The 27,187-nt window shown below is 40.1% G+C and overlaps 1 protein-coding gene across 5 annotated transcripts in view; it reads left to right on the top strand.

Moving 5' to 3' along the window:
* The window catches only part of kcnq1.2 (potassium voltage-gated channel, KQT-like subfamily, member 1.2), a 167,350-nt gene that overhangs the window by 13,888 nt on the left and 126,275 nt on the right, over positions 1-27,187 (top strand). For 4 of the 5 annotated variants that reach the window (XR_014874810.1, XR_014874811.1, XR_014874809.1 and 1 more), the window contains exons 3-14: positions 3,925-4,015; positions 7,635-7,761; positions 7,944-8,022; positions 8,109-8,205; positions 10,518-10,658; positions 12,820-12,930; positions 13,245-13,340; positions 14,467-14,589; positions 16,283-16,448; positions 19,869-19,895; positions 21,455-21,508; positions 22,167-22,284. Coding sequence is in view for 2 of the 5 variants with exons in the window: in XM_085164475.1 (XP_085020601.1) it covers positions 3,925-4,015; positions 7,635-7,761; positions 7,944-8,022; positions 8,109-8,205; positions 10,518-10,658; positions 12,820-12,930; positions 13,245-13,340; positions 14,467-14,589; positions 16,283-16,448; positions 19,869-19,895; positions 21,455-21,508; positions 22,167-22,284 (1,230 nt within the window). In the remaining 3 variants the exon portion in view is untranslated. The remainder of the gene's footprint in view (positions 1-3,924; positions 4,016-7,634; positions 7,762-7,943; positions 8,023-8,108; positions 8,206-10,517; positions 10,659-12,819; positions 12,931-13,244; positions 13,341-14,466; positions 14,590-16,282; positions 16,449-19,868; positions 19,896-21,454; positions 21,509-22,166; positions 22,285-27,187) is intronic. The other variant, XM_085164476.1, reaches the window with a different exon arrangement.

The following is a 27,187-nucleotide window of genomic DNA, read 5'->3' as shown; positions in this document are numbered from 1 at the left end:
GCTGTCCACTCCTGTTACATTGTATTTCAAATCCGCTGTGTAGAGTGATTGTGTCATATGCTACCAGATTTGGTTGCGAACTGCAGAGTCAATAGATGTTTTCACCTTCAGTCTCAGGTGGGCCAAGACTAACCTATCCAGCACCTTGATTTGAATTTGGAAAGTGTCAGCTTCTTTGGTACATGAGCCAGACAGGATGTTTTCTTACAACACTGGTATCTTCTCACAGACATCTGGCTTACACAGGTCCTCAGAACTTAAGGTCTGATGTCATCAGGGCTGGCAGCCTTGTACTTTCATAGTTTCTCCAGGTGTCCCTTGTCCACTGGAGTTGGTGAGGTGTAGTTAGGTCTGAAGATTATTGGAGGTGTGTGGAAACAAGGGGTGTATGGTGGTGGCAGCAGAGGTCTGTGAACTAAAACTGCTGAAGAAATAGTTGACCTCATGTAATCTCTCAAGGCTACCCACTGGTTGTTTGTCTGTCTTTTAAAACCCAGTGGTTTTCCTCATACCACTCCAAACATCTCTCATGCTGTTCTGCTCCAGTGTAGCTTTTAGCTTCTTCCTGTAAGAGGCTTCACACTCAAGGCTTAGTTCTTTTTATTGAGAAGTGTTTCAAGTCACTTGTGAACCAGGGCTTGTTTTTCAAAACCCAACATACAGTCATGGTCAGTATTGTGGTGTATCCACAGGACTTGGTTGTTCTGTGATAACAGGCCATCAGACTGTGTCCTCTCCATGTAGTTCATGAAAAACAATCCAGGCTGTAGAGTCAAAGCAGTCCTGTGGTGCCTCCATAGCTAACTTGAACGAGTCCTAACAGCTCAGTCTGTGGGTACAGGGTGGACGTTGAACAACAGGAATGTATTTTGGTGTCAGCAGGACTAGAGTTGGATGAGACTTGCTGAAGGGTGAGAGGTGGAGGTGGCAGTTGCACTTTGTACATTAGCAGTGTTAGCATACAGTGGGTCTAGTACTGCTTTCTCTGGTGGAACCGTTTGTAAAGTCTGTCTAGTGGTTCAAATCACCAGTAATAACCATAAAAGCATACATACAGTGCTGGGTTAGCATGCATGCTATAGTCAAGCAAGTGATGTTCAGTATCTGGACCACAGAAATTGTCCTTCACAGTAACATCTCCAGGATTAGACTACTTTTCTTTAACCATTCCTCCCTTCATACAGTTCCTCCATCTTTCTTACCACCGGTCGGACTAAAATCTCTATTCTCCTGAAAAGTTCCAGGAAGGATTGGCTGAAAGCTTAGTTTTCAGTTAGAGTTACAATAAAGTCAAACTTAACCATGGCACAACATGTGACTTTCTGATGCAGGCATCCGAGCAAATAGCACTGTAGAAAATCCGATGTCATCTATTGCCCCACGCTGGCATCCTTTTAAGAAAAGTAAGAGGGAGGAAGAAATGCTTGTGTGTGTGTGTGTGTGTGTGTGTGTGTGTGTGTGTGTGTGTGTGTGTGTGTGTGTGTGTGTGTGTGTGTGTGTGTGTTTGGTGAGCAGTAATCCCCAGAGAGTAAACTGTCCCATCTGGCTTGTGGTCTAAGTGTAACGGGGAATCCTCATTTACGAGTCGCCCCTTCATCACCCTTTACATTAATGTAATTCTAAGATCTGTCATACAATTGTTGAGCGTGATCTTTGAAGAAGAGAACACCTTTAAAACAATGTCACAAAGGTGTGGCTCGCATGAGGGAGTATTTTGCTCAGATGGGGGAAGAAAAAATAGATTTGCAGTATAGGGACTTTAGTAAAGTATATACTGCCTTATACTATGTACTGCTGTATATATGGTGCATTTAGATGATTAAAATAACCCTTCCAGCATATGGCGTGTAATCCAGATTGTGGTGCACAAAATCTTAATACAACCACACACACCGCTTAGAAGTGTGTGTTTTTAAGTGAATTTTATGATAAACATTAATAGAGTGTAATGGAAAAGCTCTTATATGTATCAAGGATTATTTCTGGCTGGTAAAAATTCAAACAACCAGCCACACTTTCGGTGCTGGAGGTTCAGTAAAGAAAATGCAAAAAACATTTCTGAATTTAATAAATGAATATGTAAATAAATTGGTGAGGATGTTAAAGGGAGAAGTTTTTAGTAACTATAAATTTAGTAAAGACGAGACCCTGCCCCAAGTGGAGGAGTTTAAGTATTTCGGGGTCTTGTTCACGAGTGATGGGAGAAGGGAGCCGGAGATCGACAGACGGATTGGTGCAGCAGCCGCAGTGATGTGGACGCTGTACTGGTCTGTTGTGGTGAAGAGGGAGCTGAGTGTAAAAGCAAAGCTCTCAATTTACCGGTCGACCTACGCCCGTACCCTCACCTATGGCCACGAGCTGTGGGTAGTGACCAAAAGAACGAAATTGCGAATACAAGGGTGTCTGGCCTCTCCCTTAGAGATAGGGTGAGAAGTTCGGCCATTTTTCCATTAATGAGCAAGACTTTTTTTGTTTTTGTTTTGTTTCCTTGTATTCCATATTCATTCCCCTTACCTCTGCTTTTTATTCATTACATTTTTTGTCATCTCTCTCTGCTACCCTCTCTCCTCACTCCTGTGGCCTATGGATTGCCTCTCGCTGAGCCTACTTTAGCCAGAGATCTCCTGCTAAAAAGGGACCACTTCTTCTCTGCTTTTACCAAGTGCATGTTTGAGTTCTCATTCTAATATTGTAAGGTCTTTCCATCATATTGTAAAGCACCTTGAGATGACTTTTGATATGAGCTGTATAAATAATATTGACCTGATTAGAGGAGAAAACCAGACTTTTATGTGGCTCTTTTACTTCTATTATCCATAAAATGTCACTCAGTCAAATAAACCAAATTGAATGTGCCAACTTGGGCTTTGTGACGATTTGAAGAAGGAAACTGTTTACTTTTTTTCTGACGAAGATAAAAATCCGCAGGTGAATTACTCATTAAAATGCTAATCACGAGTTGCGGCGCTACCGTTCCTCGCCCTGTTTGACTCCTTTGCTTTCTCCCTTCACTGTCACTTTAACCCCCATCCACCTTTCTCGTCCTCATTTAGTCGTGTGCCTGGTGGATGTTCAGCTCACAGGCCTGTATTTGTAGACGATGTATGTACACGGACAGATGGACTGTCTCGTCGGAATGTTTCACAGTTGCTAGGCAATGTGGAAACATCCTGTCAGCTGTTCCTTTAAACAGAGTGACGAAAAACACCTTAAGTGCCTTAAACGTACAGTAACTGGGTGCTGTACAACTTGTTTTGTAACAAAATTTATTTATTGATGGTTGCTATGAATCCATAGATGTCAAGGCGATATATGTAAGCATATTCAACATTTTTCTGACTGTGTTACAGTTCCCCTTCAATCATAGTTTTAGATCCTGCTGTCATTTTTATATTTTATTCATAGAAACTTCAAAAATGTGTTATTTTCTACATTTTTACTTTGTAGTTCTATCAAATGTTTGCATGCTCTGCATTTTACGTCTGTACAAGCAAATGATAAAATGAACTGGTACTTATAGAGTGCTTTTGTAAACTAACTGAGCAATCATGGCACTTTTTACAAGCCTTGTTCTCTCAGTCTCACACACACATTCGTCCAAGCACTTTTTCTGTACCTTAGCACTTTGTTTAAGGTTTGCACACACGCTCACATGATTGGTTGGTAGAGTGGTTGGCTGAATGCTAGATTACCCCCTCCTTGTGAGCCACAGCCACCAAATGTGACCAAGTTCTTCATTCGTGTATTTTTGAAATGCACTAGAAGAAAATGAAATGCAATGAGGAGAAATATATTCAGGTCAGAGTTGTACAAAGCCTTAATATGTTCACTGTGTTGTGTTGTTTTACTGCATCGTAATACGATGCTTAGTGATATGTGGTGAGTGGTGGTAATGGACTGGATGTGCTGTGTCTCTCTCGGCAGCTTCGTCATGGTCCTGGTGTGTCTAATCTTCAGTGTGCTGTCCACGATAGAACAATATGCAGACTTTGCCACGGGTACCCTCTTCTGGATGGTGAGTAGTGATGCACCTAAACGAAACCTTTAGCAGTGTTCACCATCAAATGGAAGGCTTATGCCACAACAGCCCTAAAATAACAGTTATGGTAATTACCCAAATCATTTTTGTGATTGTGCAATGGTTCATCAGAAAAACCAGCAAAGCATGTCTGTAATTGTATAATAAATGAGCTGCAGGCTGTTAAATGAGGAGAAATCCATACCTTACATTAAACCTCTTGTATACACATTCATTATAGTGTTGGTCTATAAAACATATTTAAAATATAAACTTGCATTTCTTTTCTTTATCTTTAGCTAGTGTTTGCATATATAATATCTGGTGAGTGGTGTAAAGCAAGCAGTACCTTGAGTTGTCCACATGATGGCAATATAAGATTGTAGCTGTGAGAGATTTTAACCGCCATCTTATAGCTCAGTCTGATATTACGGCACTTAGAAAGAATAATCACTTTCATTTATTGAAAATACCACGAAACACACTCATCATCTTGTACAGCGTTCATCTGAAAGCCCGCGCAGTAACATGTGTCTTTTGAACCTACAGTTAAGACACTTGTTATGTGGAATCATGTGGCTCCACAGAGACTGTATTTGTTGATACATGCTGGTGGATTGCCTTTTTTGTGGCTTATTAGGCTATTAAGGCTGCTAAGTGATGCAATAAATCGGGGGATTACAGCAGGTAGCGAAAATTATTGCTTCTGTTTGGAAACTCTACAAAGAGGCCGGATCATCTGTCTCCTTCTAGCACACTGTGAACATCGGCGCACACACAGCTACTGCATGCTCACGCCCGGTTTGCACATATACAAAGGCTTCACAGATACACAACGCACCACCTCCTGGGTCCTGCTGCAATCAGAGAACATAGTGGACACTATGTTCTATAAACTTTGAAGACTTACTATCACAGTTATTCATTTATTTTTATCAAGAAGAGACAGATTTTCTTTAAATCTGAGTCTCCCTGTCTCTCGGTCCTTCCCTTCATTCACCTTAAATTTTTTTGGTTTCAATCAAAAATGAAAAATATATATCTATATTTTTAATTTTTTTTTTTATAACCCTGTTTGTTTGTGCACCTGGTTGTGCGTTTGTGCATTTGTATGAGTGTATAATGGCTCAGCACTAATACTGAGATAAGATAAAGCCTTATCTGTTTTCTGTGTGCTTGCATGTGGGTGCACGTGCAAGTGTGTTTGAGGGCGGGTGTGGAGGCAAAGCTGCGACTGGTGTCACGGTGACACGTACTGGTCGTAGTAACTATACTTAGAAAGTTCAAGGTTAGCTAACATCCGTGAATCACAAGCTGCTTATTCTGGATGGCAGAGGGGACATTAGTCCTTGAGGATATTTGGCCTTCAAAGCAGCTGCCAAAGTAAAGCTGACCAGGCTAAGCAGGAGGCACAGGGGGAACGTACACGCTCGGTGATGTTAATGAGCTATTATTGGGCACCATCACTTCCAAATTCCCCCCACCTGACCAAAAACCTCCATGACGTCCCCAGTTTATGGTCAAAGAAAAAGAGGGACCTCTGGGTCATGGCCTAAATGACATATTCAGGACATTTCTAAAGAATGCAATTGAGATTTAATGAGAGGTTTGGTAAACTAATATATATACTTTAAATGACACTTGTGGGAGCAGTGGCATCAATTATGCAACTGACGGCAACATGTTATTTGTAGACTCAAGAGTAAATGGCAAGAGTAAATCGCTGACATGGTGTCATTTTGTCATGTGGTTATGGTTATTTCAATATTCATGAGCATAGTAGTCATGAGCAAATTAGAAGAAATAAAAAATCCATTTGGTATAATAAACTTATGTATGGCATGTCAAATAACTCAGAGAAAGCATTTTCAGTTTGAGCTGATGGGCCCACGAGTGTGTGTTGTTATACATAAGCCTCTCGTGCAATGTGAGACGCAACGATGAAGCGATCCAATCACATTTTCATGTGATACTGTAATTCCCGAGTGGGTCTTTGAATGAGCTTCATCTTTGTCTGGCTTGATGAGATTATCGCTGCACCAATAGGCAGCTGTTTTCAGTAAACACATAGTTGCCAGTTTAGGATTCACGTACAAAATACCCCCAACATCTGGGTGACTTATTTTATGGCATTATTGTGACTAATCCCTTTAAATTTCCCAAATTCATGCGTACCTTTGACTTTCAGATTTTACCTAGCTGTCATAATTACTAAGCTCAATAAACTGGTATTCTGTAGGCTGTTTTGTGTTGGGTGTTAGGTATTATTAAATGACTGAATGAATGTTTAAGACTTGGTTTTCAGGATGTCCTGCAACTACTAACTTTGTAGTCCAGCATACAAAAATACAGCCTGATCTGCTGTCAAAACTACAAAGCACTGGGGGCATGGAATATAATCTGTTTCTGTCCTAACACAAACAAAAAACTCCTACAGCTTGCTGGAGAAAGTTCAGCTGAAATGGATGTAACAGCCAGACTGGTTAGAGACATCTGAATGCCTGCCCACGTCTCCGATTTGTTTGGTTTCACCGAATGAATGCAGCGAAAGCAAAAAGGTTATTCAGTCTGATTATCAGGCTATGTTATAGAGATTTGCTGGACCATTTCTCCCCGTCTCTGTCAATTATGCCTCCTTAGCGGCTTCTTTCTTTGTCTTTAACTCAGTGACAGAAAATGTGCAATTCATGCGGATGAATGAGAAGCGCAGGATTCCCAGGGGCCGGACGACTCAGGCGTAAAAATGAAAGTTGTAAACATATTCGAGTGGCGATAATGAGTAAACAGATAATTTAGAGAAGCAAAAAAAGAAAGACAGAAAAGAGAAAAGGCTTTTGTTTAATATTAGAGCGACACTTCTTCAGCTGAGATAGTCTGGTGTGATTGACAGGTCATTGTTTTGAAGTCTTGTGGTGCTGGGTTATTGCAGCAGGGCTCATGGTATTAAGTTTCATACAAGGGGTGGTCAGGGAGCAGCCAGTTTAAGCAACTGAACTCAATGAATTGACCACCCACATCGCCCATAGGTCCTGACAGTAAGGTGGCTGAGTATTATGGATACTCGGTGGCCAGGAAAATGATCTCATGTCAGTTGAAGCCGATTCATCTATGACTCCACACTTGCGTGCATGTGTTACGAAACAAGTACACAATGACACAATGCAGATATGCAGGTGCACATGATTGCAACTAATGCTGAAGTTGTTATTTGGTGATTTTTTTAAAGCTTTCTTACTTAATGGTTTTTCATCCTGTGGCTTTAATCACTTAGCCATTGACCCTGCCTCATGTATGAGCTGTTATCAGCTGTGTTGTCAACCTCCATCTTTACTCCTGGGTGGCCTCATTTGGTCCTTCTAGACCACCTCTGTGTCTCTCTTCTTCTGTCTCATGCACCTGTCATTACCCACTCATATCAATGCTGTAAATCTTGGTGATTGATTAAAATAGCTTTAATGCTTTTAAATTAGTGACAATGCATAGCAAAGCATCAGTGATTTAAAAAAACAAAAAGATAACGTATCTACTTCCACATCCTGCATGTGTTTCAAAGTTATAGTCTACGTACCAATGGATTAACGTAACCCTGAATCCGTGTTTGCATTGTTCTCCGCAGGAGATTGTGTTGGTGCTGTTCTTTGGCACGGAGTATGTGGTCCGGCTGTGGTCGGCAGGCTGCCGCAGCAAATATGCAGGCATCAAAGGACGCCTCCGCTTTATCAGGAAACCCATATCAATCATAGGTGCACCTGGCTTTTTCCTTTGTTCTCATTTAATACAACACATGCCATAAAGTATATTTGTAGATGAACATCTCAGATAATTCCAGCAAGACTTCACTTTTGTATCAAACTAAAAATAATTGTAGCCCTTATTTGGTTGTGGGTTTTTTTTTTCTCCCTTTTTTTATGTGTTTTTCTCACAGATTTAATAGTGGTCATCGCCTCAATCATTGTGCTTGGTGTGGGGTCAAACGGCCAAGTGTTTGCAACATCTGCCATCAGGTAGAGCCGTGATTTTCTTCTGCATTTTAACATGTGCTCATAGCTATAGTGGGATGAAACAGCTGAGATGATGTTGTGTGTTGCAGAGGCATCCGTTTTCTCCAAATCCTGCGAATGCTGCACGTGGACCGTCAGGGAGGAACGTGGAGGCTGCTGGGGTCTGTAGTCTTTATTCATCGACAGGTAAGATAAGAAGAATCTAGCTAAATATATTAGCTCCACAAATCTGTCCGTATGTTATTATTTATTCATTTTAATTGTAATTCTTTAGAATCACCTTAACACATAACGGCCAATGAACAGAAGATATAACAGTAAATGCACAGGCCTTAATAGTGCTTATACAGAGCAACAGACACGCTAGTTGACGTACTCACAGTAACATTTACTGCTTATGACAACAAGTCCAATGCACAGAGGTGCATAAAACAATCAGAGTAAACCTGGCTTTATAAGGAGAAGAACAGAAGTTGTCAAGGTTGGCTGTGCTCTCTTTTTTATCATTCTGCTACACTTGTTTTAGTTCTTTCTCAGGCCGATACACAGTGAAGTCAGATGATGTAATGTTCTCTTCTTAATCCTTCAAGTACACCAAGTTCCTAGGTTGTGGTCAAACCTGACGTTCATACCTCTTTGATGCATAAGAGGAGAAGGGCTTATCGGTGAGGATTGTGTGCAGAGAATCATAAAAATACATTTAAGATGTAGCCAAACGGAGCCTAATGTGATTTGGTGCCATCTCCCTGTTGTCAGATGATCGCCTTATTGAATGATATGCTCTGTTTAGTGGAAACACTTTGTAATGTGAAGAAGCTGATGGGATCTATGCCCAGACTGCTATCTCTGATTTTTGCACTTCATTTAATCATATTTATGAATTTATTTACTATTGTTTTTTTAGGGGGATAGGTTTAGGCTCAAAAAGCTATGGCAAAAACCAGGTACATTTAAATGATCCTTTTTGTACATCAAGTACAGATCAGGTTCAGTCCTGTATAGTCACAGGCAACAGTTCTTGATCAGTTAATTTAAGGTAATTCGCTGAGTTGAGCATGTATATATAGCCCAGTATAGGTTGTGGTATGGCATGGTACTTAATGGGCTGACAGTTGCAAAAGAAATTAGTACATTTTCCATTAGTTATCATTATCCAGTCATATTTGAAGGAAAACCATAGCAGTGACTTTTAGACCTGCTGAAAACCAAATACAGTCCCGATCAAAAGTTTAAGAACACTTGAAAGAGGGCAAAAAACCCACATTTTGCTTGGTTAGATCTTAACAAGGTTCCAAGTAGAGCTTCAACATGCAACAAGAAGAAAAAAGAGTGAGACAAAATGTTATTTTGAGCACGCATTTTATTGAAAACAATGCTTAAATTGAAACAGGCTGTTTTACAGCTGATCAAAAGTTTAGGACCACACCTCCAGAAAGACCTGTACACCCCCGTGAAACAGAAATCAAAATTCCAAACATGAACTTGTATATTGACATGGAAATTGTAAATATATAACAAGCAGTAAAAATATAGCATTCTAACTATTGGTGGTACCCCCTTTTTTTTAATTTTTTTATACAAAATTCAATCAAGACGAAATAAATTACAAACATCGACTCACTAAAATAATTTTAGCAGGAATAAAACTTAATAAAAGTGAACACCAACATATGCAATTTAAGTTTAATAAAAACTGCTATAAGATCACAAAACATACAGAATCACATATTCTATTATTTCTAGTCTCACAGGGAGGTCAATTGTGATGTTTATTTAAGTCACAAATATTGTTCCTTGCCCAATAAAAGGTAACTAATACCCCATACATTGTTTGTCATATGTGGTGACTTGGAAGCCTTTAAAATCTGTAACTAATGGGGACACGTCTCCACTTCTGGCCGTTGCATAATAATTGAAACATGAATCATATATATGTACAACTTACCACATATACTTGAGTCACCTATCATGACAGCTTAGTTTTAGGGAGGATTGAATTGAAGATTGTATTTGATCTCCTCAGAGAGTGAGGTGCACTATGTACATGATCCACTCTATTATTTCTTTAGCGAAGCCTGTGAGCAGAAAATGGCAATCCCAGTTTCACTCATAGTGAGATGTGAAACTGATCTCTTTATCTATGCCAAAAAGACCCAAAAAATCATTTGGGGTAAACTAGCCTGACATGTGTAGGCTGACTTGCTTATGTCGGCCAGCAGCAGTTCTGTGACTCACTGGTCATTGTGAAACACTGATGTCTTTTGAAAGCGACGGAGCTAGATCATTAGAATACATTTAATGTGATGCCATTAAAAAAGCATATCTTAAACCTTTTTGCAGCCCAGAATTTAGCTTTGGCACTCATAAGGATCTCCAGCTATATGTGGAGTCAAAAACTGCCTCGAGGCACAATCAGAGTCGAGTTCTGGATACCATGGTAAGTCTTCCATATTCAATTTTCATAGTCTGATCTTTGGTCAAATGTTGTTTTATTTCAGGAGCTGATTACCACCTTGTACATTGGCTTTTTGGGCCTGATCTTTTCCTCCTACTTTGTCTACCTGGCGGAGAAAGATGCTGTAGATGAGGAGGGCAAAACGGGCTTCTCCAGCTACGCCGATGCCCTCTGGTGGGGTGTGGTAAGGCAACTAAAAGAGAAGACAAATATTTTTACAAAAGAAAGTCCCTCACTGATGCTGGGCATATATCCTTGTGCCCTTTTTTAATATTGTTCAAAATGCATATATTAGTGGGATCCTTGAATGCCACATGAATTTGCAAATTTCGCTTGCAAATTTAAAAGGCTACAAAACGTCAAATGAGATTCTTCTCAATAAAGAGCTGAAACCAATTATCTGTACAATGCCCACTCGAGTCCTAGCTGGGAAACGGAGATGGCTGACCACCCTGGGTGGACTTATTATTTCTCCCCCTTGTGTTTTTATTCTCCTCATTGGATAGTATGCATGTGTTGCTGTAACACTTGACACAGAGACAGGTGTGTTTATGTTTTTCATGCGTGGAGCTGGATTTGCCCATTCTCCTCTGTGTGGAGGCTCAGGTTTCCAGAGCAGTTAATTAAACATTTGAATTGAAAGCGCAGAGTAATGAGAAACCTATGGCAGCCTTGTGCAGGGGATCAGTATGCCACAAAGAGACGGGTAATAAACCATTCACCTCTGGGATCTTTGACTCAAAGAACTTTTAGAGCACTAACATAAAGTGTCAGTTCCCTTAATTAAAACTTTAATTGCGGGATTGCTACCTTTATGTAACGAGGGTTAGAGAGGTCACGCCGCTTCTAACTGCTCCGTGGAAGCGGTTATTTGTGTTGCTTTGTTCACAATGCAAAAAAAGGAGAAGAGAAAAGAATCGCGCTTGAGGATTTGCACCTTTTTGTGTTTCTGAGACTGTAAATTCGAGTGTAACAATTTCTTTTCTCACCAGTTTAGTAAGCTTTTGCTCTGCTCTTGTGCATGCGTCTGCTGAAATGCGATTGCACTGATTGAAGCTAAGCTCTCGCTCTCACAGAGTATTCCTTCGCTTGGCATGATTTTCACATTCGGATGTGCAGGTGCACAGCGCAGCTGGAGGACAAGCCAATGCCATGATTCATATCCCCTTCTCTACCTCCCTCCCTCACCTTCTCTGTTCTTTGTCTTTTTTTCAGTTGATGGTTAGGTAATGGGGCTTTTATTCAAAGAGCGACTTTGCCAATCTCACTGGCGATAAAAAGGCAAACTGGCATGTTTGTAGATACAGGAATGGTGCACATGTAGAAATAACTGGGTGTGATCACACATATAGAATGCACACTACCTTTCATGGAAGCATGTATGAGTGATAGGTCTGGGACCTTTTTGTAGGCATGATGTGGTTTTTGCCCCTAAACCCTACATACTGAATGAAATGGGTGTTTTTGAACAGACCAGTCCACTCTGATGTCAGGAGGACATTGTTTAGTCATCGGATTTGTGGATGAGGGATTAAATCCCCCACCACTCCACTCACTCCCAACATACACCCACCCGGCCTTCCCACCTCTGCTCCTTCTTCGTTTTCTTTTTTCTTTGGCTCTCAAAGCTCTTTAAAGAATCTCACCTTACATCAGCCTCTTTGTATTAGTGCTCAGCGGCAGCTCACGCGCCGATACCCCGCAGGCACTCACAGTAAGCTAAAGTGTGTACTGAATGTGTCACAATTGGCTCTGCTTTCAGAATGGGTGTACATGCAAATGCAAGAGGTATTTGTTTTTCCTCCTCACCCTAGCAAATTCCTACACTCACTGGGGATTAGTGGTTGGGAATCTTATTCCCTTTGAGGAGCAAGAGCCTCAAATGCCCCAGCCATCGTTGACAGTGGTGGAGCAAATCCAGATCGGCTGATGAACTTTTTCTTTATCGTCTAATTCCCCTTATAGACTGCAGGGGTAAAGCCTCGAGGGCTCCGCATTGACTGACATTTTCATTACACTGGCAGTTTATTAAAAAAAAAAAAAGAGTGTGATCTTTAATGTTGAAATAGGAATTCAGTACAAATCTACAAAGAAAAAACCCCAAAGCTATTGAATTAAAAGCTTTGACAGTTATTCTTTAACCCTGACAGCTCTAAACACTGTAATTACACTGCATAAGATGTGATATCATTTATTACACTCTTCGTTTCTTGCCTCATCGGTGAAGGGCTTTGATCACTGTGTGATTTTTTTTTTTTTTTTTTTTCTTCCATAGAGCTATCATATGCAAGTTTACGTACACTTTATATATCATAAGAGGCACCTCATCCACTCTTTGTCTTTAGGTCACCGTCACCACAATCGGCTATGGAGACAAAATTCCTCAAACCTGGATAGGAAAGGCCATCGCCTCCTGCTTCAGTGTCTTCGCTATCTCCTTCTTCGCTCTACCTGCTGTAAATAAAGTTTCCAGTTGAATTCATATGAAATCCACAAGTTCAGCTTTAAGAAGATCATTTTTTTAATGTTTCATTTATACCAAACCTTATTACAACATGTTTGGATCAAGCTTGCTCTTTTTCAGTTTATTCACTGTTCTCTTTGATGCGTCATTTAAGACTATATACTGAGCAAACCTAATGATAAAAAATGTATTATTTATTCTGGGAGATTTTGTATATACTTTCCTTAATTCTACAGTAAAAGTTCACTTTTTCATATTCTTGCAGTCTGGACAGTAAAAAAGTAAAATGTGTTTCTCTTTGATCAGGGTATCCTGGGTTCAGGTTTTGCCCTGAAAGTCCAACAGAAGCAGAGGCAGAAACACTTCAATAGACAGATCCCTGCTGCAGTTGCCCTTATCCAGGTAAATCCCAAACTCCCAGTGTTAGAAATGCATTTTTCTTTTGTAAAAAAACAAAAACAAACAAACACTGGAAAGCACAGAATGTATCAATGTTTGTGCAGAATATTTGCAGGGTCTTTATCTTACGATATAAAGCGTCTTAAGGCGACTGTTGTTATGATGTCATGCTATACAAATAAAATTGAAACTGAATTGAGAATGTTTTGATTACGCTTCTAATAAATCAAGCTTTTCTTTAAGTTGCCTGGGCAACACGTATGCTGACAGGTTATTGCAGGAGCCTGGGTTTGATGCCACATCGGGTTGTTTCCTCCATGTTGTTTCTTTGTTCTCTTTCCCGCCTTTCCTGTTGTAAAAAGAAAAAGGATAAATGCCCCCAGTAGCAATTTTGAAATGATCATATGTTTTATGCTATAAAGCAAAAAATAATTTATATGATTAAAGAATGATAAAATAATCAGTACACATACTCAAGTTTTGCATAATCAAATCATTACAAACTGGGTCAGATATAGTGATTTAGTGGAAGACAAATGTCCTCTGTGATAAATAGATGAAATTAAATATACATTCCTTTAAATTTAAGTCCTGATACCATTAATAAAAACAGCATAAAGGAAAGTAACATTGTTCAGTTAAAGCTTATTCACAATAGATGCCTGTTAGCTTCAGTCGAGGCCTTTGCTAGCACAGCAAAGGCCCGCTGGCCTGTCCAGGGTGGAACCTGCCCAACTGACAGTTGTGGGATGAATCTCCACGAGTCTCTACAGACAGATTTCCTAAACTGCGCAGGACAACAGGCCAGTGGTGGCCCTGGATAAAACTTAGTGAGGCCAACATTACACACACTAAAAAGTAAAGACTAAAAATGTTACAAATAGTGACTGAAGTGACCTTTAAAAAAAAAAGTGTACATTTTGCTGAATAGAATAAGGCAAGTATAGCTAATGAAGGATTTATAGTTGAGGTGTTCGCATAACCTTTAAATTAATTTCAGACCATACCATCATAACTATAATGGAGAGTTTTCCATCCATAGGCTGGGGTATTTTAAATGTAATTCAGTTTTACAGAAATATTTCACTGACCAACGCGTCTGTGGTTTGTCCTGTATTGCCTTTCTTAGACACTGTGGAGGTGCTATGCAGCGGAGAAACCAAACGGCTCTGCAGCTACGTGGAAAATGTACGTCCTGACTCCAGAGGGCGTTGCTGCCGCAGAATCTGACAGAAGGAAACGGAACTTTTCGGTAATCGCTCACCTTTACTGAAGCCAAAGCTGTTGAATAGTTATGTAGATTTTTCCGTTGTGATTGATTTGCTTTTCTCAAAAGGCATTTAAGGCAGGCCTTTAAACGCTAAGTATGTCTTTGTGGGGGAAAAAGGTACCAGTCTTGTGATGTCCTGCTTTGAATCCAGCCTGACCTTTCCCCCCCGCATCTGAATCCTTTTCTTTCTTATCAATTGCGTATTGTGTCTCTTGACTTTGATCTATACAAAACAGGCTGCGAACCCCACCCTGAAAATATCGTGACGGTGTGTTTGATCATTCCCGTGTGGCGTTGTCTGACTTTGGAATTCTGATAAGAATTTTTAGTGTTTCTCAAAAAGTAGATTTTTTTTGACATAACAATTTAACCCTTTGAACTCAAAATGCCAGCATATGGACTGTACTTGCTGACAGTGCAGTTGGAAAAAGCCGTTAGACTGCGATACCCTGATTTGCATACGTGTGGCCCACACGCCATTGTCTCCTTGTGTAGTTCACCTTCTGCAACAATATTAGCTATATTGCTCCAAAAGCAGTATAGAATAAAAGGGGAGGCCGAGTTCCCACAAACAAACACACACATGTAAAGACACAATGCGCACAAAACACAAATACACACAGACACACACACAACAGCCCCTTTTCCCCTTAAAGGCCTGACTCCACCAGGATGACTCGAGGCCTTTGTCTCTCCTGGACAAAGACTCAGTCAGTTGAGATGATGTCACCACCGCCTTTCTCATGGGAGTAAACCTTTGTCTAGTAGAACAACAACAAAAAAATCTTTGTGTAGCATTGAACCCACATGCATTCGGGAGAATGAAGGCTTCTTCCGCTCTTTTCTGTTGCAGCATGTGACTTTCTTCTCTGTCTTTCCTCCCTCTCCCCTTTCTCTCTTTCAAGATCCCTGCTTTTTTTTCTCCGTCTCCCTGTTGAGCACATTTTATTTTGCTCTTTTTCTTTTTCATCCCGGCTCTTCCTGTCTCCTCTCTCTGAGAATTTTCACCTTTCTGTTTTTTGTTGTTGTTTTTTTCACTTCCTTGCTAACAGTTTTTTCCCCCCTCTCACTCTCCTTCCCGTGTCCGTTACTTTAGATTTCTATATCTTAACCCTGCTGTTAGCTGGACATTCTCTTTACGGTTTGTCTTCTCTTTTTTTCCTCTTTGGTCTTTCAACACCCAACAAAGCTTCCCGCTCTCCTAATGACTGCTTCAAACATTTGGATTCAACTGTTGGCTACTTGGGAAATGCCAAATTCTGATGCACTGAGTCCAAATAATTTAGTTTGTATAAAAGGCCATGTCAATAATGTTGATGTGGGTCAGTTGGTCTGTGGAATGGACTTGGGCACCAATTAGGTTCTCACAAACTCACTGACTCACATAAAATATAGCTCTTACTTCACTCAACTGTGATTAAACAGGTATCACTTATCTCGTTTGTACCCAAGAAGGAATTAATTAGGGCAATGATGCATAACAGCAATGGCTTAAATATAAGGCTGTGTTGATGACATTATTTCCGTGGCATTATTTTGGTCCATTGTCGAAAAAGCATTTCAGCATACAGCGTGAACCACATGTCAAAACTGTTGCAATTTTTTAAATACTTTTTAGACAAGCAGTTACCATTGTTTCTTTCTCATTTCCTGCTTGTTCTCTTCTGTCTGTCAGAAAAAGTTGAACAAGAGGAGAACGAAGTGCCGAGGAAATGGTTCTATGGGTGTTGGTTCAGAGAGAGCTGTGTCGATCCCCCAGATCACCTATGATCACATTGATGACTCTGAGGAGAAGAAGGATGTCTCGTTTTTCCGTGAAGAGCCAAGGGGAACTGTGGAAGGTAATATACTTAGAGGACCACGTCTCTTGTGTTACTGTAATGTGCACTGACAAATTTAATTCATTTCAAATAGACATCACGGGTTATTGTCACTCCCTAATTTTTGATGTGCTAAATTTGATCTTCACTCTGTGCAGCAAGGTTTTTCTAAGAAAATGGCTAACCTCTGTAAAATGCCTTTCTTCCAAGAAATCGGTCTAAAATCTGTGAGCTAGCCAAGATAACACGTGAAGACTCAGCGCCTCGTTTTGATTACTCTTTGATCAGACTGACTCAGTTTTGGATCTCTTAACAAGGAAATTTTTGTTTTAAGCCTAACACCTCAGACTGCTGTTCTGAGAAGGTGTTTAGAAGAATTACATTTAATATCTTGTGAAGCTATATTTGCTCCGCAGCCAACTTGGAATAAAGTTGAGTCATGTAGAGAACATTTGATAATGTGGATAAATACAATAATAAAGCTCTCCTTAATGCAATTTTGTTTGATGAAATGATGTGTGCTGAGAATTGCAAAGTGATTTCAGGAATTTCAAGTGGTCAAAATAACACCATGAAGACTGTTATTATTTATGATTCTTATGGTAGTTTAGAGCTATTAACTGTTGGCGTGGTCCAGCTTATTTTGAATAGCTGTGATAATAAATATTGTAAATAAAATGTTGCATGCAAATGAATGCAATCTGATATTGCCATGTTGCTGTTGCTCCTATGTTATCATAATGATGTTAATTCAGGGTCAGCATTACAACTAGCCAGTGATGTTGTCTGAGCGTTTAGATAACATTTAATTAACAGGTAGCCAAGAAGTTATCTAATGCTTTTATAAACAAGCAAACTAATATGAGTAACCAACAGCAAACCTTACTTGATAATATATTTATTATATTGTATAAATTAATAAATAAAACACTTAAAATGTTTACTATTTCTTCCAGAAATTAGACTTACTGGCTGACCACAAAATTATATCACAACAATGTGATTGGTCCATTTAAATTCTGACCCTGGACCAACATTTTCATGAAGATGCAGGAACATGATGCAGGAAGACTCTACTAGCCTTAAGGTTTATGTTTATCTTAAGGCTAGTAGAGTTGCCATAAAAGCAATGCACATCATGAGGATTGACTGCCGCTCAGCAGTCGTTCCTCATGATGTGCATTGCTTTTATGGCAGCATTTGTGGCCAGCTAGTAAGTAATTGCACTCTGCATGAGAAAAGAACATGTTAAATAATGTTAAATCATAACAGTCATCTCATTGTTCATAATTGTGAAGCTTTGTATTGGTAGTGCTAAAAAGTAGTGATCATCATCATCATCATCATCATCATCATCATCATCATCATCATATTGTGTCTTCTAGAGCCTCTTGCTTCCAAAAGATAACAACTTGGTGCTCTCAGTTCATAAACCAAATTTCAAAATTTCATTAGGGATTAGGAATTATTAAATTATTCTGATTCTGATAAACTGTGACCGTTAGCTAGTTAGCAACCTAACATGTGGGTGGTTTATGCCAGGCCTGTTGTGCTTTAAAAAAAATTCTTTATGTTGTGGTGACTTGAACAAAATTCTATCGCCAATACAAATTTTGAATTTATGCAACATACGTTTAGCGTGCCGTGAAACAAACTCAAATGGAGAACGTAACATTGCATTCGCAGGGAAGAGGCTCGAAGATTTATCGTAAATCTTAAAAACAAAAAACAAAAAACAAAAACAAAACATCTAGATGCTAATAATCACTGAATATGTAACAGTTTTTGTGTAAAGTTTCGTTTAGATTTGCCTACCCATAAAGGAGGAGATAGAGTAGATACGTGAATATATACATACCTGTATATGTGCTACAATCATTATAGAAGGAGGTTTATCTGAGCAGCACTAGTTCCTTCTTTTCACATAGTAAACAGGGGCTCTATCCTGATCCCTTTAGAGCCAAGATGGCTGCCAGGTGTAAGCCATGTGGAAGCCATTACAGCTTCAGTGGTGATTAGAGGTCATGGTTACAAGCTCTTTACTGCTTCACTTGTCCCCCGCGCTGGCCACAGAAATTCACAGTGGGCTTAAATGGAAAAATCTTTAAAACGCCAGCTTGTCAGCAAGTTACAAGTGGGAATTTGTTGTAATGCCAGTTGCATTTTAGTAATTCCTTGGTCATACCAAAGCCATTATTATTCATTATTTACATAGTGAAAAATCTGGCCTGGCGGCACCCAGTTCATTGCAGCCCAGTTCATATCAATAGAGACGTCTACTTTAAATGCAGGTCTACAGACACAGTTTATGATTGATAATTAGTTAAAGAGAGAAGTGGTTTAGCTTCCTGTGTTAAAAGCCAACCCCACTAAATGAACTGACCCAGACGCCAGGTTAATAAATGCCCTTTATTAGTTTTTCCTGTCAAAGCACGGAATCTTAAAAGGAGCTGGAGTGACATAAACTTGACATAAAGGCGAGACCATTGCTAGAAGAACAAACTGCACAGAGGAAAACATACGTAGTTGTCTGCTTAATTAGGTGGATCTCAGATAATGAAGGAAAACATATGGCTGCACGTATGTGGGGATTAAAAGCAACCAAATCAAAGTTGATATTAAACAAGTTATTTAAGAAATTTTGTTTAGCATCCATCCACATATTTACACATAGCCAAGCAAATTTACAGGCCAATAAGCATTTAAATGTTTTGCATACTCTGTGTAAACAATAAATAATACTAAATAGATACACATGAAAGACTGCAAGACTATGGAGTGGAAAACGGAATTGGAACAAGTTATGGATGACATAAAACCATTGAAAGAAGCCGAAGTCTGCAGCCTGCTGTCACTAATTATAACGTCTGAGTTTAAACAGCACGGCACTGTATGATCTCTGCTTCAGATCCACCCATAAAACAGACATCTGCAATGTCAACTGTCTAAACCAGGGCTGTTTTATTGTTTTAACCGACACTCTTTCAACTTGGCACCGGGCTGGATTTCTTAAAAATAATTTACCCGCAGTCATTCAGTAGTTGTTGCTAAGAAATGTCACCAATCACTGAGGCGTCTTGATGATCCTAAGTGAAAACAGTGTTGAAAGAACTGTGTATACACACATTAACATTTACAGCACTGAAGAACTTAAATTATAAATTTATACTCATGCTTTCTGGGAAGTTGGTCAATTTCACTTTGATGGTTTATTGCCGTTGCCGCTATGGGGTATCTCTTCCCTTACCCACAAGTGAAATGCTTAGCAGCAGGAAGTAGATTTACAGGGTAATATTGCCTTCTAGTAATAATGCACATTTGCAGCTGTATCTGGCTTACTTTTAACACAAGTTACTCATTTTTCATGAAAGGAAAAGATGAAGGTGTGAAAAATAGTTGAAAACATAGTCAGATTGTGCATTTTTTTGTTGTTTTTTATAGGAATCACCAGGATGCTCAGGCAATCAGGTGAGTATACCAGATCATTTCATCTCATATGTGATAATGTCAACAAAGTGCTTTAAGCAAGCTGGTTCAGTGGTTGATGCCACCATATCTGAAGTTTCCGTTGTGTAATCTTTTACGTTACAGTGCTGAATTAAAAAAAAATGTCACACTATGTTCATTATTTCTATAGAAACCAACCAAAAAGACTGAGCACATGCAATAAATATCACTGCACTGTAACCAGTAGCACCTTTCACCGGCTAAATAGTGCTTTTTCTTCCACTTGCCTTTGTTAATCATTAGCTAGCCTGTCTATGTAATGTGGCCCAGACAGTATTTTAATTAGACTTGCTGGCTGGCTGAGCCTTTGTGCTCAGCTAGACCAAACCAGAGCCAAGCAGAGAGACTGGGCCCGTGTTGACCCGCCTGTTTTCTTTACTGGGTGCCCTGCCAACATCATGGGCGAGGAACGGGGCTGGACAGGGGCCTTGGGGACCGTGGGGACCCAGCCTGGGATGCTGAAAAGAGGCAGGGAGGGAGCGGGGTTGTGGAGTTGATAAGCTGCCATTGTGGAGCTCTAGTGGTTAGAACTAAACTGGTCATTGTTTGATTTAGTCAGTGTCCAGCTTATCGCTCCACTTATCTGTCTGGCCCCACCCGAGTCCCCGTCTGTGAGAATCTCTCAATGGATCGGCTGCACTTTCACTCTGTTTCTATTGCAATCTTGTTTCTGCACTCCCCTCTCCCTTTCTCCTTTTCCTGTGGACCACGGCCTTCACTGAAAACATTCAGAATGACGGAGCAGATTAACCAGATTGTGAATAAACCCCTGTCTTGTTTTCATAGCCAATGAGCCCGTTAATGTCTTCTTCAGTGATGTGAAGTTGCTGTTAAAAGTGGCTCTGGGTAGAATCTATTCCTCTCACTTCTCTCCACTCCCTCTCTTTGGATATCTCTGCTTCCGCGTTGGACAATGTCAAACAAACTCGATGATGGAACACAAGAGAGGTTGAATGCCTTTTGCTTGAATTGGAATGGTCATTCTGTTCTTGGACGAAGATTTGCCTCTCCATTCTTTATCACAATAGAGGCTCGGTGGTTTGGAGGAGAGGCACGTCAAACTCTGCTGACAGCCTGACTGCAGGTCAAGACCCTGCTACACATAATGTTCTGTGCTGTTGTTTTTGCCTGCACCAGCAGCCAGCTGGCTAGACTGTTGAAACAGAGTACTGCAATTTCAGCTTCTCGTTATGTTGTTTCTCTTATACATTTTCTAGAAATGGGCACTTTTCCTCCTAGCTGGTCTGTGACAATTATTTCAAACAAATTGCTACATGTTTGATTGATTTATTGAACTTGTATTAATACTGTACACTGTCGCAAAAAGTGTTTTTGCATCCTTTTCTAAAGTTCATTCAGAACTGCAGCGCCTTTGCTGTACTGTAGGGAGTATGCTCTTGAAATGCCATTAAATGCATGATGAGTGTGTTTATTTCTTATATTCTTAAGTCTCATTTTTACCCCCTTTCTTCTGTTTTTCTCCCTTCCCCTTCTGGTTTAATTAATTTTCATGGCTTCAGGCCCTCCTCAACATTCTTGGTCATCTTTCACTCTGAGCTGTCCTGGCTCTCCAGGTACCTTTCAGTTTTTTCAGTTTTCTCCCCCCTTTGTATCTCTGCCTTAAATCCTATCACAATGCTGTGTGTCTTATATTGTAATGAAATCTTACAATGAAATCTTACATCATACATTTTCCGATCAACCCACGAGGTACTTATATTACTGTGTGACGCATACTAGAACTCACAGACGCCAAACTGTGTTGTGGTAAAGTGTCCGTGCGTTGTTGCGAGTTATTATGCATTTGGTACCTCAGTGTGTGACATCTTCACACTCTATAGCCACTCACAACTTTAAAACGTTTAAAAAAAAAAAAAACACCCTTTCACTCGACCCATTTAAAAACATCCCTTTTGTATTAGTTAACTGTGTAAAAAATTGTATCTGGAAGTGTAGTTGCTGTCCTATCACACTCCCCTCACCCCTACCCGGTCATGGCAGATGGCCGCCCCTCCCTGAGCCTGGTTCTGCCGGAGGTTTCTTCCTGTTAAAAGGGAGTTTTTCCTTCCCACTGACACCAAGTGCTTGCTCATAGGTGGTTGTCTGATTCTTTTCTCTCTATTTTTCCAGATATAAAGCACCTTGAGTCGTCTTTTGTTGGGATTTTGTGCTATAGAAATAAAACTGAAATGAATTAAATTGAATTGAAATGTTATATTTCTGTCGTTGCAGTGAAGAGGACTCCTAATAACAGCATGTCCATCGATATCTCCCGAGCCAACAGCTTAACCGATGAGCTAGACGACATGAGCGAGGATATTCCACTGCCCGTGGTAACTGACAAAACTCAGTAAGTCCCAGAGAGCTTCGCCTCCTTCTTTTCTTAAGGCCCCATTTTCTTCCCATCCATCACCCAGCTCTGACCTTTATTCACTGATCTATAATATACTGATTTTCTTACTGGTCATTCAGCTGAAAGGCCTTTTGTCAAAACAGAGAGCCCCTCTAGCTGCTTTCTAAATGTATTTGTTTTTTTCCCAACTCCCTTGAGGGTTAAAGAGACTCAACGGCCATATCAGGTACGTAGTGGTGTAAAAGGGATTATCCCTTTAGTCTTGTGAGAAATGTCAAAGAGATCCTTCTCAGCTGATTACATAACACGTTATGGAGCAGCCGGCTTGTCGTCACATGCCCTCAGCAGAAGAGAATTCACTGATGTTGTTTGCTGGTCCAATGTGTGTCCAAGTGTTCAAAAGCGGGAAGGTTTTGCACAGATATATCAGTAGGGTGTGTTCTAAATAAGTGAGGCATCATTACCTCCAGATTGGTGTTTACCTGCTGCATTGAGAAGTAATACAGAGTCCCTAAAGACTAAACTCTGAAGGCTGGAGGCTTAAAAGATTATGGGCAGTAAAAAGGTTGATTCCTACTTTGTGGACATCACATTTTAGGTTATTTAGACCAAAATACTCAATTTTGCTCTACAAGGGCCTGATATCCGCTTACGAGGACATTATACTGCTACTGTTCTATTGAAATTTTAAACGAATATCCTCATATGTGGCTCTCATTTTTCTTAGAAACAAAAAATAGGTAAAAAAAACCCAAACCTGGTAGTTCTTTGTTTTTACATTCATCAGGTCCCAGTCAACCCAAATATCAAAGAGAAATTTATAATGCATGCCGTGGAAGAGTTTGTGTCTTAGTAGGTTAAATATGTAGACAGGCCAAAGTGTGCATTTCTCAAAGTGATCGCCAGCATTTTTTAATGCAGAATTAAGAGCTTGTGTACTGTAAACATGTAGTAATTTTAATTGTACTGCACTGAGACACTTGTATGGTTTTGTCCTTGGAGTGAACCCCCCCCCCCCCCCAGCTTCAAGTGTCTTAGGGCGTTTTCACACCTACAGTTTGTTTACTGTGGTCCAAATCAGTTGATGATTTGAGTTGTCGAGTTGTAGCGTCCTACTGCGGTTTGGTTTCTTTTCACAGAGAAAACACCAAGTAAACCAAAATGTGACCATGTCACCATGCAAGAACTTTCATTGGGTGTTTTGGCCAACTAAAGTAAGTACAGGAAGAAGGTGCTGTGTTTTGTACCATGTGGAAAATGTAGAGAATTTACTCCTTGCTACAGGAAGGCGATTGGCTCAGATTTTCACTGTACACCTGGTAGTTGGGTTGAAACTAAATCCCAATCTCAACATAAAGGAACTCTGGAGTTCATTTGGAACCGGACCGCCTCAAAAGGGTGTTGGAGAGGTTGCTTTGCTCCTTACCCTTTTTACATCTGCACAAACAAACCACATCATGGTTGGAAAATGAAGTTCCATCTAATGAACTAAATACCTCAGATGTGAAAATGCTCTAAGTAAGGTGTTGGACAACCATGTGTCACAAGAACAGCTTCACTGACTCTTGGCAGTGATTTTCCAAGTCTCTGATATGTAGTTTGAAGGTGTTGGTGGAGAGTGTTGTCATGCAGAATCTGCTGTTAAGTGTTCAATTTGGTTGAGATGGTGATGGGTTAGTGGTGTTATTGTTATTCTGGAAGAAACCGGAATAAGTTCTGAATAGGCGTTCTTTAGTCTGCTATGGCTCTGCGAAACACATCCATCACTCACTGCCATATCTGGTTTGCCTGCTTTTTTTTTGTTCTCCTCTCTCTGCTCTCTGGAAACCTAAAAGCTTTGTGCACTTCTGTGAGGAATACAGAATCACTTCCACGGTAGATGGAAACCATACAACAATATCCATCAAGTTCTAATTCGAGTTCAACATATCTGAGACGTAATAAAATCCTCTTCACCCACAGTTGAAGCCAGTTCTGGTTCTTATTTGAACTTTAACAAAGCCAATTTCAATAGCAAGTTGCACAAGAATGCTTCCACTCTTTCTCTTGCAGGCTTTTGCCCTGCTTGTTTGTGGCGTTGGTCCAGGATTGTTCCTCCATAAAGCACTTGAATTCCACTGACTCTCCTGCTGTTTTGCTTCATCTCTTTCCTTTCTTTTCTTTGTTTTTCTTTTCTTAACCTAGTCATCCCTCTATGCCCCCCTGATCTTATCTGCTGGTCAGAGGGACGCTGTGGAAAATGTAAGATTTTGCAAGTATAGTCTCCGAAACTAACTAAATCCCTATTTATCATTTGATGTGTTTGCCACTCCTGTAAAAATGTGATTACGTAAAACATATTTTTATGATAAAAGTATTGATTTACCTTTATCTGGAACTCTTGGAACAGAAAGGAGCTCATCTTGCTAGTACATGCTGTGTTGATTGTTCATTGCTGTTGTCTAGTGTAGAATAGATTGACGCCATTATTATATGATCAGTGGAAACAAGACAGGTGTGCCCATGTATAGTGACAGGCTGAGTGCTAACTACAGATACCATATTAATTAACTGTTAAAATGACCCACTCTGAATCCAAAGAGCTTTTACAAAAGTGTTCAGGTGTATGTTTAAAAAAACGAATATGCAAACAAACTTTATTTATAACTTACATGAACTTAATCTTTCCTGGTTTTTTGCAATTATCTATTGTAACACATAGGGAACATTATGGTATACTATACAGATAAGTACAACATTATTAGCCTCACTATAAAATTTCAAGTTTGACATTTTAAAGGTACTTGATGATGTGTTTTAACTTTGTAATGCTCAAAACTTGTAAAATCAAGTTAAAACTGAGGGTTTTCTTCCAATTTACACACAGTAGAAAAACTCGAATGAGGGTTTAAGCTGTCACTTGAGAAAGCACCATGCTGTAAACAAAATAAATCTCATTAGACTTGAGAAAAAGAATTGCTGACAAAGGAGGCGGTAGATATATAAAGTTATCACATTGTTTCCAAGTGAAATTCAAAGAGAGCAACACAGCCTGGCAGAGGCAGCAAGCAAAATATTTCAAAGATTGTAAAGAAATCTAGTGAGAAATGTGTCTAAAGACTCTGGAACAACTGCTAGTGACTTATCTAAGTCTGAAATTGGAGTCTCAAAGAAGTTGATCACTAGAGTCCTGCACAGGAATGGACTGAGAGGTTGCAGACCAAGAAAAACTAAAGAAGCACAGACACCTTTAAGCCACACTGAAGTATGCTGAGGACAACCTGGACTGGAAGTGCATCCTTTGATCAGATGAGACAAAACTAGAGCTCTTTGGCCACAGAGACGCTGCTTATGTTTGGAGAAATAAGGGAAAGGCCTACAACCACAAGAACTCCATCCCCACAGTGAAACAGTGCTGGGAATATTAAGCTGTGGGGACACTTCAGTATGTCTGGAACTAGGAATCTCAACAAGGTAGAAAGAATAATGAGGACAGAAGGTTGTGTGAAGACTTTAAAAGAAAACCTCAAGCAGCAAAACTCAGTCTGAGTCATCGCTTTGTTTTCCAACACCACCACGACAACTCAAAACATACGTCGCTCCTCGTGATCAACCACCTCCAGCAGTCCAATGCGAAAGTTATTCTGAATGTTTTTCAGAAATAGTTTCATTTACTTTGCACACAGAAACTAAATTAAGCATCCCAATGGCCAAGCTAGTATGTTTGTAAAAGCTTTGTTAAAAACCTCTTGCTCTATTTATCTGCACTTGGGAAATACTTAAATGAATCTGATAAAAATCTGGACTTCCTTAGTGACAGCTATGTTTATCTACGTCTGTTTATCTTCCACATGCTCTTTTTTTTTTTTTTGCCTTACGTGTGTTTGTGCGTGACAGTTTGCGTGTGGGTGTGAGACCCTTTGAGTGTGTGAGAGTGAGCTCCAGAGACAGACAGTAATTTGTTTTCATTTGTATCCATCTCAGGGCTGCTGTGCCCGTAACTTTCAGCTGTAACAGCCAAGCTCATATTTGGGCCTCGTTGGGCACTCCCATAGCAGCGGGTTTGTTTTGCCCCTGGTGTCACGCCACCAAGGACAGCGCTGTCATTTGCCATCCTTATCTGGATTTCTGCAGCTACTAGATCCACCCTTTCTGCCCTGGGCGACTTGCGTGCGCCCACGCTATATCAGTTTTCTGTTACTTTATATTCTGAAATGTTTTGGACTTCCTTCCACAGCTTCCAGCTGTAATGAGAGTTTGACTCTTTCTGTAGCGACGGTTGCCACTTGTTCACTCATTCTACATTTCTGGTATCTCTATCACTTTAATTTTTCAGCGACAGCAGCGGCTGGAACATTCCACTGTTTGTTTGGCTTCACTAAAGCAGACTACCCCCAAAATGTGCCTGCATGTATGTTTATTCACATGTGAGAGAGAGAGAGAGACATCAATACAGCTGGCTGTGATGTCTCTGGGCTTCTGAAGAGGAAGTGGTGCGGGGCAGCGTCCGCACGCAATCATGTCTTTGTTCCTCTGAACCCCAGACATGCACAAGCTCACTGTTGTTACGTCACTGTTGTTTGCCCTGTTTGTTTCAAAGCATCTCACTGTGATTCTTTTATAGGTTCCATGAAATAAGTTTTTTTTTTTTTTTTTAAAAAGGAACACAAAGTGAAGAAACGCAGACATTAAATGCACTTGTTTCACAGTCATCAATGTAACTCTTCCTTTTTTAAAAAAAAACATGTCGTTTGCTCTTTGTTTACCTGTCCTCCTGCAAATGAGACTTGGTTTTGGTACGATTCAAGCAAACACTTGTTTCCGTGGATTGTGTACACGCATGTGAGAACCTAGTGGCTTAGTGGTTTTGATGTGATGTGCTGTGTGTGTACTCACGTACTGTCGCGCACTCTGATTTTGT

Source organism: Neolamprologus multifasciatus, chromosome 7 (genome assembly GCF_963576455.1).
Source record: "Neolamprologus multifasciatus chromosome 7, fNeoMul1.2, whole genome shotgun sequence".
NCBI lineage: Eukaryota > Metazoa > Chordata > Actinopteri > Cichliformes > Cichlidae > Neolamprologus > Neolamprologus multifasciatus.
Note: the sequence above shows the minus strand (reverse complement) of the source record. Positions and strands in the feature narration are given on the sequence as shown.